The 18,310-nt window shown below is 37.3% G+C and overlaps 2 protein-coding genes across 6 annotated transcripts in view; one reads left to right on the top strand and one right to left on the bottom strand.

The window, feature by feature from the left end:
• Window positions 1-762, bottom strand: part of HEPACAM2 (HEPACAM family member 2) — a gene marked incomplete at both ends in the record, with an annotated part of 29,601 nt that extends 28,839 nt beyond the window's left edge. Inside the window, one exon of the mRNA XM_081346263.1 lies at window positions 738-762. Coding sequence (XP_081202389.1) covers window positions 738-762 — 25 coding nt within the window. The remainder of the gene's footprint in view (window positions 1-737) is intronic.
• A 6,885-nt stretch (window positions 763-7,647) lies between these two features.
• Window positions 7,648-18,310, top strand: part of VPS50 (VPS50 subunit of EARP/GARPII complex) — a 78,928-nt gene continuing 68,265 nt past the window's right edge. For all 5 annotated transcript variants that reach the window (XR_014028717.1, XM_081346529.1, XM_081346527.1 and 2 more), the window contains exons 1-6: window positions 7,648-7,787; window positions 9,033-9,101; window positions 14,626-14,748; window positions 15,079-15,150; window positions 16,783-16,836; window positions 18,123-18,193. Coding sequence is in view for 4 of the 5 variants with exons in the window: in XM_081346529.1 (XP_081202655.1) it covers window positions 7,755-7,787; window positions 9,033-9,101; window positions 14,626-14,748; window positions 15,079-15,150; window positions 16,783-16,836; window positions 18,123-18,193 (422 nt within the window). In the remaining variant the exon portion in view is untranslated. The remainder of the gene's footprint in view (window positions 7,788-9,032; window positions 9,102-14,625; window positions 14,749-15,078; window positions 15,151-16,782; window positions 16,837-18,122; window positions 18,194-18,310) is intronic.

Here is an 18,310-nt window from a genome sequence, read left to right as displayed (position 1 = left end):
ACTGTGTGATTCACTTAACAACTGCAGTGATTTGCTTAACAACTGTGGCAAAAAGGTCATTAAATTGGACACAACTTACTTAAAACAACGCTTAAAAATTCTGTTCCCAATTGTAGTCATAACTTGAAGACTGCTTGGTTTAGGAGCTCAATTTCACATGCAGGTTTTAACTGAATTAAATAGAGCCACCAAAGATATTGTATTAAGATTTTGTCTTAAATGAGGTGATGCTTTTTACCTGCTCCAAGTACAGGTAGTTTCAATGCACGACCAGAATTGAGCCCCAAATTTTTTGTTGCTAAGTGAGGCAGTTGTTAAATGAGTTGCACGCACTTCATTTTACCACTTTTTTTGTTATAGCTGTACAGCAAATCAGTGCTGTCGCTAAGCGAATCCTACAGTCATTAAGCAAATCTGGCTCCCCCCCATTGATTTTGCTTTGCCGAAGCTAGCTTGAAAGACTACAAGTGGTAATCACATGACTCCAGGACTGTACAACTGTCATAAATACATGCTAGTTGCCAAGGGCCTGAAGTTTGATCACCTGACCTTGGAGATGCTGCAACAGTTCCAAGTGTGAAAACTAGTCATAACTCATTTTCCATGCTGTTATAATTTTGAATGGTCACTAAATAGTTATATGCTGAGTACCATCTGTACTGTAATCAAATGAATTGGAAATTTTATTTCATGTTGCAATGGAATACAATATTGGGAATATCTAATTTGCTAATTACCTAATACAGTATTGCCTTTCACCATATTTGCAGCAAAAGAATAGTTTGAGATTCAAACATTGTATTTTCTAGCAGAACCATTGCTTTTTAGTATATGGTAGTGCCATGACTTGAAATTAAATTATCACAGGTATATTATATAAATACATGGAAAATTTTATTCTAAAACCTAGCAAAATTATTTTTCTGTGTTCCATTTTTGCTTTGGTATTTAAATTTTTCTTTTATTAAAAACAAGTTTAGGAATGGTTGATCCATAGACAACGAATTTCAGATATAATTCACCAACTTGTAAGAATCTGAAACATAAAAGAAGCTTCTGAAGCAAATAATGCACTTTCTTAGCTTCTGGTGTCTGATTGTGCTTTCTTTCTTCGTATTCAGTATAAACAAATTAGATATTCCCAAAGTGACCTCCAACTTTTGCCTGGGCTGCATTTTGGCTTTTACATCAGTCTTTAAGTATTAGTAAGCACAACACCACCCTTGTTGACTGGAAACATCCTTCAAATATTTTACTGAAATAAAAAAGATGGCATAATATTTTGAGTTTCATACATAAACCAACATTCCATGGGAAGGATTTTGATTTTATTTAAAGCGCTTTTCAGTAGCAGTGATGGTATAATTTTGAAATTAACCTAGTTTAGTTTGTTGTTGCTTTACCTTATACTAGTGGCAAAATGCAAATATTGTACTATAGTAGAACACAATTGCTCTGTTTGGTTTTTAACACTGGGATTTATGACTTAGCCATTTGTCCAAATCCATTTAATTGTGAAATTATTAGGCAAGGTACACCCAGGTTTAACATAATTTATAAAACCCTGTTTATATTTCCACAATGAATAGAATAATGATATTGGAACCAAATGCTAATTTTAAACCCAGTTTGCACAGGAACGAAAAAATATCCTCTAGGTATTACAAACCTGTTACTCTAAGTAATGTGGAAATTTTTATATCTCCTGTATGTGTAATGAACTTGGGAACAATAATGCAGAAATAGGGAACTAGCAGCCCTCCAGACATTGCTGAACTACACTTCCTAATATCCCTCACCTTTGATCACATGGGCTATTACTGCTGAGAGTAACATTTTAGCAGTTTTGGGAGGGCCATAATTCCCCCTTCTCCTAAAATAATATTAAAAAAATCTACTTTATAATTTCTAATGCTAAATACTATCTACGGAAAAATATCAGAAAGAATTTAAGGAACATACTGAATTACCACATATGGCATTATAAAGTTTTAAAAATGCATTGGTTACATTCAATGATACATGAGAACAGTTGCTGTCCCCAATGTGTACAGTTTGTGTTGATTCAACCTTACTAAAAGATAGCATATTACATAACGTGTGAACTATAGAACAATCTCATCTGCTCTGAAGAAACTCTTAAAAGTTTATTCACAAGAACCCAGACATGCAGTTACAGAATTGTAGTTTCCATTTATATACAAACCCCATGGTGGTATTTTATTCTATGATGCAAATAGCATTAACACTACCAATTTTATATCCATAAAGCTATTAAGATATTTATGTATTCTGTAAAGCCTTGTACCTGGATAAAGTTTCATAAAAGGACAGAAAATCATGCAGAATCTTACCTAAAAATAGGTAGAGCATATAGATTTGCAAGCCACAAAACATGGTGTTAAAAAGTAGCCTGTTTTGTGTGAAGGCCATCTTCTTTCAGTGCAGAGACTGAGCCTTGATCCAGCAGCTATGGAGTTTATTTGTTAGGGAAATCAGGTGTGAGTTACGAGTCACTGCCTTGTCTTGCTTCAGGTGATTTGACTATGTGTATAAATGACACAGGGAGTGGAGCACCTGTTAGATTAGTGTTCAACATCTTCATTGCCTATAGCCCTATCATAATTCTCTACTCTGGTATGTTCACAGCAAATATAGATCACGATAAATTGGGCATACAGTATGAATCACTCAACACTGATAAAAATAAATGAGCTTAAAGATCAGATGCAGGTTATATTCATCTGATGAATGCAGTTAAACAGCTCCAGGAAGAACATAGAATTGTACAAACCCTGAGGATTATTGCAAATGATGATTTTTGTTAGTTTATATTGTGTCTTTTAGGTTAGATGAAATCAGTCCTAAAAGCTTTTAAATAAACAAGTACAAAATTGCTTTAAATATAGCAAAATTGAAAAAAATTGAAAAACTGCTTTGAATGGCAAGATTCAGTAGCATGCAAGTATGATAAAAATGCAGATTTTTAAAAACCCAAGTATGTATTTATGACTAAGCAGAGCACTATCAGAGAGAATTTTGAAGATAATGGGCAAAGAGAAAGGGTGCAAATTACAAATTCCCTCAGAAGGGCCTCAGTAATCCAGACAACATGAAAATGGTGGCAGTGTAGAGATAACATAACCTTGTTCATTCATCCTGTTCATTAGCTGGGCAATCTACCTGACCAGAATTATAAAGGGCACTTTCATTGTTAACCTCACAGTTTCCCAAACCCAAGTAAATCAACAGAACTGAAAAAGAGATCAAGATGAAATAAACAGCAATATTATTCAGCCTATGTGTTGTATTATATGCTAACCAAGATAATAGACTATATACTATTTTCTGAACTTCCAAGACTTTCTGAACTACGAATTTGGCTGGATAAGCATAGCATAAACTGAAATGCAGTTTCTGGTTCAGAATGTAATGTGAACATTAAGAGAGTTTGTTTTCATTTGTGAAATTCAGATTAAAACTTGTTTTGCATTATTTAAACCATGTTTTGCTTCAGCATGTTTTGTTGAATTAGCCATAATAGCTGAGTTCATTCAATACATTAAGTCAAAACTAAACTTGTATTGTGGCTTTTGGAGAACCAGTCGGTCTGAGTCTGACCGAACACAGTTAAGATCCTTTTCTAGATCTTATCTTGTGGCAATGGAGGTGGCAAAGCGCGCTTACTTCACCACCCTCATTGCGTCCGCAGATAACCGCCCGGCCGCCCTGTTTAGAGTGGTCCACTCCCTTTTAAATCAAGGGACGGGAGAGGACCCCTTATGAGGACGGGCCGATAAATTTAGTAAATATCTGGTGGACAAAATTGCTCAGATTCGGGCTAGTCTGGACTCTGACTGGGCAGTATCTGACGAGAGGAAAACGATGAGTTTGGCCGAGAACATTTGGGAAGAGTTTGATCTTGTGACTCCGGATGAAGTGGACAGGATCATGGGGAAATTAAGTGCCGCCACGTGTTTGTTGGACCTGTGTCCCTCCTGGCTGGTGTATGTGTCTCGGGAGGTTACAGGAGGCTGGCTCCTAGCAGTTATCAATGCCTCACTGAGTGAAGGGTACTTCCCTGCCGCCTTGAAAGAGGCGGTGGTAAGGCCCCTCCTTAAGAAACCTGCATTGGATCCAGCTATTTTAAACAACTTTCGTCCTGTCTCCAACCTTCGCTTTCTTGCGAAGGTCGTTGAGAGCGTGGTGGCACAGCAGCTCCCTTTGGTCCTGGAGGAAACTGAGTATCTGGATCCGTACCAATCGGGTTTCAGGCCCGGGTATAGCACGGAGACGGCATTGGTCGCGCTGGTGAATGATCTCTGGCGGGCCCGAGATAGGGGTTATTCCTCTGTCCTGGTCCTATTAGATCTCTCAGCGGCTTTTGATACCATCGACCACGGTATCTTGCTGCGTCGTCTTGAGGAGTTGGGAGTGGGAGGCACCGTTCTGCGGTGGTTCTCCTCCTACCTCTTGGGCCATTCGCAGACGGTGTTGGCAGGGGGGCAGAGGTCAACCCCTAGGCCCCTTAGTTGTGGGGTGCATCAGGGGTCGGTGCTCTCGCCCCTCCTGTTCAACATCTATATGAAGCCGCTGGGAGAGATCATCCGTGGCTTCGGGGTGAAGTATCATCAATATGCTGATGATACCCAGCTTTTCATCTCCACCCCAAACCAACCCAGTGATGCCCTCGATGTGATGTCCCGTTGCCTGGAAGCGGTACAGATTTGGATGGGAAAGAACAGGCTTCAGCTCAACCCGGCCAAGACTGAGTGGCTTTACGTACCGACATCTCATTTAGTCGAAGAGGTTCCATCTTTGATTATAGGAGGAGAGATGTTACCTCCCGTTGATAGAGCACGCAATCTAGGCGTCCTCCTGGATTCACAACTCAGTTTTGAAGATCATATTGGAGTCGTGGCTAGGGGGGCATTTGCCCAGATTCGCCTGGTACACCAGTTGCGCCCCTTTCTGGACCGAAATGCCCTACGTACAGTCACCCACGCACTCGTTACCTCCCGTATAGACTACTGCAATGCTCTCTACATGGGGCTGCCCTTGAAAACCACCCGGAGACTTCAGCTGGTGCAGAGTGCGGCTGCATGGGTAGTGATGGGAGCACCCCGATACTCCCATATTACACCCCTCCTGCGTGAGCTGCATTGGTTACCGGTTGCCCTCCAGGTGAGATTTAAGGTGCTGGTACTTACCTTTAAAGCTCTACATGGCTTAGGCCCGGGATACTTGCAGGACCATCTGCTACCGGAAACGAATTCCCATCACCCAATATGCTCACACAGAGAAGGCCTCCTTAGGGTACCGTCGGCTAGACAATGTCGGCTGGCGACCCCCAGGGGAAGGGCCTTCTCTGTGGGAGCGCCAGCCCTGTGGAACCAGCTCCCCCCTGAGCTTTGGATGGCCCAAGATCTCCAGTCCTTTCGCCGCGGCCTCAAAACACTCCTTTTCCACCTGGCTGACCTGGACTGACAGGGATTTTATAATGTTTACAATTTTTAACTCTAATTTTTAATTTATTTTAATTTTTAATTTTAATTTATTGTACAGAGGCCTTTAATTTTAATTTTATCTTAATTTCTGTATTTATTGTATGTTATTGTTGTTAGCCGCCCTGAGTCCTTCAGGAGATAGGACGGGATATGTCCCATTAATAAATAAATAAATAAATAAATAAATAAATAAATAATACTGCATGATTACCAATGTTTACCATAACTGGATTTTATTTAGCTCATTTTGGTTTATCTAATTACTGGAGTATAAAAATTCTGCATGAGCCCACTACATGTAACATATTAAGCTAAAATGAGTTTGCAGAATTGTGGTTTTAAGTGGATTATGGAAAACATAGTCCTTAATTAGTCCCTCCCTGGTATTAATTATACCAACTTCTTAGTGGTGGAGCAGTAGGCTAATGCCTCCTTAAGTAACATCAGCTGCCTGCAATTAGTGCAGGTTCGCATCCCACCAGGCTCAAGGTTGACTCAGCCTTCCATCCTTCCGAGGTAGGTAAAATGAGGACCCAGATTGTTGGGGGCAATAAGCTGACTTTGTAATAATGCCGCGGGGGGGTGGTGGTGGTGGCGAAAGCCCTAATAAGCAGGCATATACATAGAATGAAGGCTATTGCTAAGCACACTGATTTGTGCTTTAGACTGTAAGCCGCCCTGAGTCTTCGGAGAAGGGCGGGATTTAAATGGGATTAAATAAAATAAAAATAAATAATCAGTCAAGGGAGTTTAGAAAGAAGTAAAACCCTTTACATTTTCTAATACTTGCTTACAAATATTGTTAATTGGACCCAGTTGAAAGAAATAAGTAATCTGTTTTTATACTTGTTCTGCTGTGTATAGGTTCTCCTTTCAATTGTTCCAGGCCAGGGGTCTTCAAACTTGGCCCTTTTATGACTTGTGGACTTCAACTCCCAGAATTCCTCTGCCAGCGTGCCTGGCTGAGGAATTCTGGGAATTGAAATCCACAAGTCATAAAAGGGCCAAGTTTGAAGACCCTCTCCTCCAGGCAATGGCTTTTCATAGATTCACACTAGATAAACCAGGGGTCTTCAAACTTGGCCTTTTTATGACTTGTGGACTTCAACTCCCAGAATTCCTCAGTCAGGCATGCTGGCTGAGGAATTCTGGGAGTTGAAGTCCACAAGTCATAAAAGGGCCAAGTTTGAAGACCCCTGAGATAAACCATGTAAATTGATAACCAAAATAGCAAAAGTTAGGCAATGCCTTTACTAGGATGAGGTTCTATATGAGATCATGCAGTTTTCAATTTATTCCTGAGGCCATAACGTTTCGTTGAGGAGAAACAGCGTGACAGAGTAGCTGCAAGTTTATAAACTAATTCTAGAGAAATAGCAACTTTAGCTCTAGATGTGGTTTTGTTCCCATGGAAAGAGCTAGAATACACTCCAGGGGTGGTTCTTCGTTCTCAGCTCCTGATGGAAGAGCAAGGGAGTCCTGTTTCCAGCCAATCAGTGATTAACTTTAGCCACTGCAGTAGTCATGTCCTGGTTATCTCACAATCTTCTTGCTAGCGTTATTCCCCACTATGGCAGGATCCCTAGTGTTCTCACAATGAACTACTGTCATTTGCCATATATGGGATTGCCTTTGTAAACCACACTGAAACTGAAACTAGCATAAAATGCAGCAGCCTGCACATTAACTTGATTAACGTGGGATTGTCATATAATACTAATATTGGTTACCATTTTGATTTTGGGTGCAATTAGAATCATTTTCTTTAGCTCAAAAGGACTCAGTCGTGATGCATCGTAAAGCATTCTCTCGGCATTTAATACAGCGAAGTTTCGGTGTTGACAAACTCAAATAGTCATATCGATAGATATCCTTGATCACGAAATTATTTCATTAGAAGCAAAATACATTTCTAGAAATAGTCAAGTTCCGCGTCCAAGCATCAGATGGTTCTTTTAAATTCATTTATCGCTAAAAGGCTTATTTCATCCTGAGAACTCGCTAGTTGGAAAGACAGGAAATACAATGCGCTGAGCTTTGTGGGAGTTGTATTTCTCTCAGAAGCGTATTGGCGTCTAAAATCCGGAAACAAAGCTCCTATTGTAAACTCTAAATCCCATGATTCCGAAAGAAAACAGGAGGGTCATGTGATGTTCAAAATGGCTTCGCTGTGTTAGAGGCAGCTGCGTTCGATGGGCGAAGGGAGTTTGCGAGACGAACTGGCCGGCCGGCAGAAATTGTGTGATCATGCAGAAAATCAAGTCTCTGATGACCCGACAGGTAGCGGGGTGGGAAGACGAAAGACCTACGTTTGATAAAGCGAGGTTAAGAAAGATGTAACTGAAACGATTTCTGCATAAGACAGCACAGGCAGTATGAGGGTCTTGGGTGTGTGTTTCGCAAGGCCGGAATTCCTATGATTAAAAAATGGAATTTTGAATGAGAAGAAAAACCACGACAATCTCTTATATTTACTGGGAAAAGACCCAAATGCGTTCTGTCGTAGATAAGATACGATTTAGCGTGCGTTTCATTGAAAAGGAATTCAATTGAATAGGACTTGAATATTCGTAAATGCGCACAGGATTTAAACTTACTTATTACTATTATTTGGGTAGGGAGGTCTGATGCTTGAATAAAGGAGGTATATAAAGAAGGTTTCCTGGATTGTTCATAATTTATTTCATTGATTATTCATTCAGAAACGTAGGGACTCCAGATGCATTGTAGGATTGAATTGTGGCTGTTCAGGTTGAGCTTGTTTCCCCAGTTTAAATTCTCTGAGGAAATGGTTTCAGAATGTAATGACGAGCTAAACTTGGAATCTTTTCTCATACTATTTGATGGCAAAAAGATTATAAAATATGTGTAAATAAAGATGATAGCAATTGGTAAATGCAAAGGTTGCAGATTTGAGGGGAACATCACAAGGGTGGCAACTGTGATTACTGATTTGATACATGTCATTAGGACTCTTAGTCAAAATGGGCCAGATAATATTTGTTTGAGAGACTATTACAAGGTGTGCTTTTTGATGAGAACAATTGAAAAAAAAATTTGACATTGAATATTCCAAAATTGTGCCTTTGAACATAAATCTCATATTCAGTGTTTTTTAAGGAAATAATATTGGACATTTGGTTTCAAAGCTCTCTAATTTATTTTTCTCTGCGATTCAACAAGCATTTTTGCAATTTTCCTCTGATACACATCTTAAGATTGAGCAAATAGTGTTTTCTGGAACATTTGGGTTACAAAATCCCTTAGTTCCAAACCATAGATTGTAGTGAAGGATTATCCTGAGAAAATGTCCATCATTTTATTGTACAGGTTCTTTTGTTACAGATCCTTCAGCTATTTTGTAGCTAGAAAGCCTTCTTCACGAGAATAGTTTGAATTTTCTGAGGTTTGGTTTTCAAATATATGTGCCTATTAAAGCAGTAGTAGAAGCAGTCATATATTCATTAATAAGTGTTTAATTATTGTGGCTACAGAAAGTGACATATTTGTTTTTTTCCCCTTAAGGGTCTTAAAAGTCCTCAGGAGAGTATTCATGATTTGAGCCCCCTTGAGAACTTCAGAATTCCAAACAAGGTAGGACATATAATGTTAATATTTCTTTCAGTTTGTTTTATACTTGTAGCATCTATATGTATTCCATACAGTTACCATAGCAGGCCAAAGAAGCCAGCATCCTTATCAAATAGTGTTAATGACATTAACATGCAGCATAAATGATGAGATTTTTAGCAATATGTCAGCCTTGTCCTTTCTATCCTGCAATAGCACTGGGTAGGCATTTGTGGTAGCCACTCCCCTAATAACTGGATTTATCTCTGCTTGTTACTATTGTTTAAAATTTACTGTCAGGATCCTATGGCAGCTTTAATTTATAAAAGTACTTCAGGCAATTCCCATGTGCGATATGATTCTTACTGCTATTTGGCATCACATAATTTAATTACATTTTACAAAACATACATAAAGACAATATAGACCAATGTAGAAAATCAAGAGAAAAGATAAAGAGTAAAAAGAAAATAAGGATAGAAGTGCAAAGAGATGAAAGAGAAGGAAAAAATATATACAAAGGATGACTTCCAACTTTTTCTACCAGAGATATAAGAAACATTTACATTTGACTCTTGGTTTAATACTGTGATAAAATGTCCATTTTTCCCCAAAGAAGTAAAGGGGTAAGAAAAGATTGTGATCTTTTTTTCTTTTTAAATTTTAACATTCATCAAATCAGTATGTCAAAATTTGATTTTTTTCTATCTCCTGAATCCACAAAGGTTTTTCAATTGTAGATGAATTTCTTCAGTGATTTTTTTTCACAAGGGACATTAAATTAGCTGGTTCTCTCATCTTTATTAACCATTTTTCTATTGTAGGTATCATAGAATCTTTCCATTGCTGAGAATATAAATGTCATGCTGCTGTTATCGTATATAACCATAAAAAATACCATTTGATTTTTCCCAAAATTTATCCATAAAACCTAACAAAAATGTTTCCGGTCTGAATTACACATTTTCAATATTTTTTGAATTACATTACTATTTCACATCAATTATTGGTTAGCTCATTTGCAAGAACACCAAAGGTTCACGTTTGAGTTTTATATTTCTAGCAATTATTTGAGGATCCTTTAAACATTTTATGACTCTTACTGCTACTGATGTCAGAGTTCCCATTATATTAGAATCTTAAATATTTAACTCCCAAGCAACTTAAAATATTTAACTCCCAAGCAACTCCTCTAAATTCATCCATTTTTGTGGATTATTGCAAAGATATATTCATGTCATGAAGTGCAGAATCATGATGTCATGAAAAGATATGAATGAAATCATCTTTAAACTGGGTATAGTAATGATTGCGTAGGGATGGTGATTGTCAATATAGAACTTATAGAAGTAGGCCAAGAAGAATAAAAAATATTATTATTTGACTTCTCAGTTGGAAAGCAGATCCCTTTTTTCTTTTTGCTAATTCTGGAAAGATGAAATTATTGCAACAGTTATGTTGATCAAATAAAGGCAAATGATGCCCAATGATTCAAATAAGTTGTTCATTGTACTTGATTTTAAAAATGATTTTTTCTATATTGCTCATCTTATCTAGGTGACATGAATTGGCATTGAAAAATTGAAAATGTTTTACCTATTTATATTGCTGGTATAGTTAAAAGTAGTTCTGGATATGAAAGTTACAGTTTTGTGGGTTCTAGAAAGAACATGATGGGGTTCACTCAGATACAGCCCATTTTCTATCATGGTTCCATGATTATTTTTTTAAAAAAACTTAAGATGTTACTGAAAAAAAAATGTAATGGGCTGTGAGAATTACTGAGGGAGACGGAAGAGCTGCAGCTAGCCAATAAAGGTAATGTTAGTACTCATGGTTTGGTTTCTTATCTGGACTGCCTTGAAGGATTGACAAAAAAGTTTGAAAACCCTCAATTTACACAATGCTTATAAATTAAGAAACAATATTGCTCCAGGAAAAACACATTAACATTTATCATTAGATTAAGGAATTAATGTCATTATCTCTTAAATTTCTTTGGGAAACCAAAAAGAGTTTAAATAATGCACCCTGAAAGAATTAACCTATTGTAAGACCTGCCTCAACTAGGTCTCTCAAGAAAGCAAAACTCTTGAAACAGGCATTGTCTCAAAAGGAACTTTTATTAGGGACTAGTGACAGCAGGGAAAACAAGGTGAGGTCTGAGAAAAAACCCAAGCAAGCATTATATTAAAAGCAATATTCATTACTCCTCCTCCCAGGGTCCATTTGAATCCCAGCCAATCCACAAGTGGCATGTTGTTTTGGTAACTGGTTCCTTTGGTGTGCTCTTCAAGGTCTCTCTTGCTTTCGTTTCTCTGTGGCTCCAAATGCAAACCATCTCCTAGATCAGGGCTTTTCAACCACCTGTGGTACATTGGTACATTTCAACCACCTGTGGTACATCACCTGTGGTACATTGGCACCTGGCAGGTGGTACATGACCATTCTAGAAAAGTGGTAGCGGGGGAAGGGAATGAGCTGAACTGGTGGCAGCACCACATAAGCCTGAGCGAGAGATGGCTGTAGCTGCAGGGCTATCAGGGCTCAGTGGAAGCGTCAGAATCAGCACTTCTTTGGGGCTGTCAGGGCTCAGTGGAAGCGCCAGGATCAGCGCCAGGCTCCAGCTGGATCTTGGCACTGATCCTGGCACTTCTGAATCCAGAAGAAGTGCCGATCAGCTGGAATTTTGCAGCATCTCCAGGGTCTTGTGATTTACATTCAGATGCTTGGCAACTGATTCATATTTATGATGGTCACAGTGTCCCAGGGTCATGTGAAGTGACCAAAACCTGCTGCAACCACCCAGCAGAGGGGGGGAAGAATAAAAACCAAACACCCCCCCACCCGACCCCCGCTGCCAATCCTCAACAGAAATGCTCACAACAATGAAAATCTCTGACAGGAGGAAGAGCGCCGCTGGGCAGGAAGGCAGGTGTCTTGCTTGGCTGTGGCTTGGGGGGCACTTTTTCCAATGCCATTGTAACTTCGAACAGTCACTAAGCGAACTGTTGTAAGTCAAGGACTACCTGTACCTCATCACTTTTTTCCTTTTTGGGGGAGAGGGTCATCAAGTTTTTGACACCTTGCTAGGCGACTGGTGGTACTCAGATGTTGCCATATCCTAAAAGTGGTACAATGGCTGAAAAGGTTGAAAAGCCCTGTCATAGATAAGGGTGATATTATTCAGCTGCATTCCTTCTCATGGGGGAAGGACAAAGAGGCAAGACAGTGCGAAGCATCCCCCCTACCAACAGAATGGCAGAATAGACCTAATCATCAATAGAAGGCTCCCATTACTGTTAATCCTTGCTGGCTAGCATAATTTGGTCTAAAGAGATTTTAACATAAAAGTTTTTCAGCAGACTTGATCAGTTGCAACAAATCTGAGCTTGTTTGTTTGTTTGTTATTCAATTTGTACAATCACCCAAGTGACTGGGTGGTGATATAGTAGAAATACAGCCAACACTATTGTTATTCTAATATAATCACACTGCTGTATACAAGCTAGGATAAATTAATTTTCTAAAAACAGTGTTTCCAACCATTCCAATCATGGATAAAGGTAAAGGTAAAGGTAAAATTTCCCCCGCACATGCGTGCTAGTCGTTTCCGACTCTAGGGGCCAGCGCTTGTCCAACGACGTCTCCGTGGTCATGTGGCCAGCATAACTAGACACCAAAGGCACACAGAACGCTGTTACCTTCCCACCGGAGTGGTCCCTATTTTTCTACTTGCATTTTTACGTGCTTTCGAACTGCTAGGTTGGCAGAAGCTGGGATGAGTAACAGGCACTCACTCTGCTACGCGGCACTCGGGATTCAACCCGCCAAACTGCCGACCATCTGATCGACAAGCTCAGCGTCCTAACCCACTGAGCCACCGCGTCCCTTATGTATTATGAATATGTCAATTAAAACAGTTATGGTTATTTATGATATGTCAACTAATTTAAACTTTCTAAAAAATTGAGCTGTAACACTGCAGTTCTTAGTATTTGGGTTTTAAAATCATAGCTATTTGCTATGAAAACTGTAATTTCAAAGATATTCCTCAAGATGGCAGTTTAATAAAACTTAAAGATTATGTGAGAGCATGCAGAGAGCATTTGATGGAGAACTGTGTAATTCTAAAAGTACAGTTCTGCTAAAAAAAAGAATTGGTCAGTGCATGAACAGTCAATGGCACTTTTTCTAGTGAATATGTTTTCTTTTCATCTTATATGGTGTAGTTAGATCAGAAGCTATTCCATGTTATTCCATTAAGCTCCTCTTAAAATTTTGGGGGATTCTTTTTGCAAAACATCTTTTGAGTTGTTAAGAGAACATGTATTTATTCTTAAGGACAATATTCCAGTGTTTTCAAGGTGGAATGCCCATTTCTCAGTTATTTCCCACATAAGACACACTGTCTTATTTCTATATGTTAGAATACAGCAGGGAAAGCCAAAGCTTATGCTAAATTGAATGCCAGCTTTCTTCCACCTTCCCAGTGGTAACTCTTGTCATATTTTGTTTTTGTTCCCTACGCTGAGGTTTCATTATATGATTGCTGTTTCTCTTTGGGTATGTTACATATTAGTTACGTAAGTAGGAAGCAATTCAAAGAATGAATGCAATAGCTTTTAGAACAATCTAGGTAGAGTTTAATGCAAATGTGTTGTGATAATTAAACCATACTTTTATTACCATATTTAATATTCAAGTATGGTTAATTAATTATAAGAAGTAGAACTGTTACTCTATTTTCCAGTATGTTACATAGTTTTGTAAAATTTAAGGGTGAAAAATGAAACATCTGTAAACATATTAGCTCAATAAATGTATTCTTGCAGATGTACTGTATGTTAAAAATTGTGGATATATGTGTAATTTGCATATAGTTACAATCCACATAATGATTTTGGGAACTATTTAATGTGTGTACTTTATCCTACTAGAGCTATCTTGCAATTTAAATTATAAAATGTGAAATTTTTTGGGGGGAGGCAATTATTTCCAATTTTTACTGCAAATTGAGAGGAACAACTAGAATGCCTTGCCACTTTGATACGATATATTTATAATTAAATAATGGATATATTTTATATCGTTGTATTGCTATTAACTATATTTTATAGATTGTATTCCACTTGGAATCCAACTGGATTGAATTGGTATATAAATTTCTTAAATAATAGTTTCAATGTTCAAGTCTACACAATTACATTTTAATTATGATTTATTGAGTAAATTAATTTATTGAGACACACAAGCATACACACACACAACCGTGTGTGCACACACACACACACACACACACACACACACACACACATGCAGGGTGAGGGTTGGTTTCCAAACCTTTTGTTACCAGGCTAGGTAACATCACTGTTCTACTTTAAGGGTTTCAGGTGTGGGTGTGTCTTGTGATGGGCCAGGTTTGAGTCATCAGAGAGGGGCCTGTGATGGGGAGGTATTTCAGGCCATAGAAACTCTTTCTATGGCTTTCCTTTCATATGCTTTTTAAAAATAAATTGGTGATACCATTTTCTGTCATATATTGAAGGAAGAACTTCGAGAACTCCGGGAGCAACCAACTGATCCTCAAGCCCAGCAGGAAATAATTAACAGCATTGAAGAAATCTATTTTTCCAATGATTCCTTTGATATTGTTAAGTATGAGTTAGAGGTAAGAACACTGAACTGGAATAACAGTATATTTTTTCTTGATAATATATTTTGATCTTCATTGCTCTGTCTTTTTCACTGCCATTAAAGGAGAACAATCTTTTATTCATTCAATCAATTTCTATAGCTGCACAATTTAATTAAATGATTCCGAGAGGCTTACAATTCCAAAATTATAAAACAATTTTAAAAAATCCACAAAATAAATATAGAAGCCATGTTTTTTCTTATTTTAGTAACCCAAGTCAAAGTAATATTTTTCAAGAAATTTGCCCCTTAGGTGGATTTTATGTCTATTTTTAAAATGGATTTTGATTCTGCTTACCTGTAGAAGCTGCCAACTGTTCTTAGTCTTCAGGAACTGGAAGAGTATAGAGACAAATTAAAGCAGCAGCAAGCAGCTGTAAGTGGAAAGTTCTTTCTTCTTTCCTGCTCATTTTATTGATTTCCATAAATCTCATTACTTCTCAGAACTGTTGTATGACCTTGAAAACAGTTGAGGTACTTCAGTGAAGACTCAGAAATTATAATTAAGATGATCATATTTCACTTTCTGCTGGTTGTTATTTATTGCTTAATTGTCATGAACTATAATGTTCGCAGCCTTTTGCTATTGGTCAGGGTAAGTTGAACTGATGGGTATTAAAGTTCAAAATACTTGGATGACAGCAAGCTTCTTAAACTTCTTATAACTCCATGGGACATTATAGGCCTTGCCTTTAAAGGTTACATTTCAATCCCTGGCATACCCAGTTGAAAGCATTTGAGAGATATCTTTTATTCAAGACCAAGATGTTGGAGTATTGTTGCCTATGCTAAATAGACCAACAGGCTCACTAATTGTAGGGAAACCTCCAAAGGTTTTCCATGCCTGGCTTGGCTTGCTTGCTGAGTAGTCTGGTAGATATTGATTAACCATGAATGTAATTATGCTGGTATCTAAACTCTAATTTGAGTTTTAAAAATGAGCTTACAATAATTTCTAGTCAACAATTTTTGCTGGTCTAAATCTAGTTAAGTGTATACTAAACCTGCTAACCACAGTTTGAACACACACAGCTGCCTGAGTTAACATATCACCACATCATAAATCGGAACAAAAGAAATAGTATAACTTAACATAGTGTATAAATCCAATCTGTGTTTCCATGGTGGTTGTGAAGAAGTTCATACAAACAGCATAGATTCAAAGATAATTTAGCTTCATAGGAGACTTTCAAATTTCCTGCATGTCAAAGGGAAAGATGGGGAGTGATTCTTTAATTTGTCCTTTTTCATCTTTCAGGATTATTTGTGGCTGCTACCCTCTGTAATGTAGGAATTAGACGTTGTGTGTCTTGCTTTTTTAGGAAAAAAGAATCTGAATGATACGGACAAATAAGCAGAAACTAATGTTTTGAAGGAAGCAGTGTAATATTACTTCCTTGTCCTACCCAGTAAACCAGCTATAATTGAATAATAAATAAAAGATGATTGTTTTGTTCATTTATTGCAAAGCACAATTTTCATATATATTGGAATTCAGAATGGGAAAAAGAATTTATTAAACAGGAAAACAATTTATTTTTTAACCTAACTGGGGTAATGCTGCATTCTATAATCTTGCTCTTTAGAGAATATATTCAAAGAATATATTTTACAAAAATGCAGATTTCTTTCACTCTTCTTTATAGATGAATCATATTATAATTATGACATACTGCATGAGCTGCATTTGGCTTTTTTTTACTATGTAGCACCTTAATTTTTATTCAAGTATGTCTTCAGCTTGCAGTGGGGTCAAAGATTAATTACATTTCTACTTCAGATTTTTGATGAAGACCTGTAATTTTTATTTATTTGTTTTGCAAAGCATAGCAGTCTTAAGGAGTTTTTATTACTTTTATCTCCATTTATTTGAATGTGGAATAAAATAAAAGTGAAATAAAATATTTAAGATATATCATTCCAAATTGCTGAAGGTCTTCAATGTGCATGATACAGATTTGGTATAATAAAAGTATTGTAGCATTAACCTTAAATGTTTCCTCTACAGGTATCCAAAAAAGTTGCAGACTTGATCCTTGAGAAACAACCTGCATATGTCAAGGTAAGATAATATAAATAAACTAATAAGTTTACAAATCATATAATATTTTACTCTGAGCCTCGTGTTTACTGCAGAAAGAAAACTGAAGAGAATCATTGAGAAACCTCTAATAAACGTGTCAGGTTTGTCTATGTAAGCTTCACAGTTGATGGGCTTGATATATCAGAATTATAGTATAGAATATAGTAATACATGTAGTGTTCCCTGGTGCTGAAATGCAAAATAGTGGGGTTGTTCTCCATATTACATAGAGACCTCTGGAATGTTCTTTACTACTCCAGCATATCTTTCTTGTCTTTATGGGGAGTCTGATACAGCTACACTTTATGTCATTCTGAAGGTTGGTACCTGGCTTTGTAGCATAGCATTTTCCAACTTCTTGTTTTGTTTCTATAATTGACAAACTCTAAAAATAAGATGGAACTGGGCGTCTGATTAGAACCAAGGAGGTATGTGAAGGCACTTGTGATTATAGGTACCACATTATTTACCCCCCTTTTGGGGGGGTATAAGCCCTTTTTGGCTATTTCATATGATTGCTGTTTAAGCAATTCAGTAGTTTTCATTTGAAAGAAATTTAGATAAAGGATTGAGAGAGTTGGTTGAGTGGACATTACATCTTGTGAGCATTCAGAAGCATCTTTATTTTCCAATGAGTCATTATTCCCATCATTATTTTCAATCATATCCAAAGTTTGTTTGGAAGGCAAAAAAGCAGATGGATTGCAGCTTGAAAAACATATCGGTATCGGTATCAAAGAATTGAATATTTCATGTTCAGCACCAGGGGTGTATTTAATTGAATTCTTGAGCCACACCAGAAGCAGTTAGTGACCATAAACCTTAGTGACAAATGACGATGATTGCTGGGGACACGTGCTTTATATAATTTATTCCGTGTTCCTTTCTGTCCAGCTCCACATATTATTCTTGCCTGAATATTTGCTGCATCCTTTAGATTTTTGCCATTTGGAGAGAATGGATTCTGATTTACATGTATTTTCCTTAAGGACAAATCTGTGCATTGAAGAATTTTGTTCAAAGAAGCAGCTATAATTCTTGTCAAAATTACAATTTAGTGTCAGGATCTAATACATTTCTAGTGTGAGTTATCTTTATGCAACTGATAAATTCCTACATTGTTGTCTTCATTAAATCATTATCATGGTTTACTTAAATGTTTAAGGGTGTTCTTTACGTTGTATATAAAATGTTTGTATGAGAATACTGCATTTTGATCAATAGTTCTATTTTCTTGGAAAGCTTAATGGACTATATTTCTGTAGGAACTTGAACGAGTTACATCGTTACAAACAAGCCTTCAGTTAGCGGCTGTTATCTGCACAAATGGAAGACGGTATGATATATTTTTGAATTAAGGTTAATTGCTTTATAAAATAACAGTAACTGTTTTAAAAAGTTTCATAATTGCTTTATTGTTTTGTTTTGTCTCATTTATATCAGTACAAGACAT

This window comes from Vipera berus (genome assembly GCF_964194415.1).
Source record: "Vipera berus genome assembly, chromosome: Z".
NCBI lineage: Eukaryota > Metazoa > Chordata > Lepidosauria > Squamata > Viperidae > Vipera > Vipera berus.
Note: the sequence above shows the minus strand (reverse complement) of the source record. Positions and strands in the feature narration are given on the sequence as shown.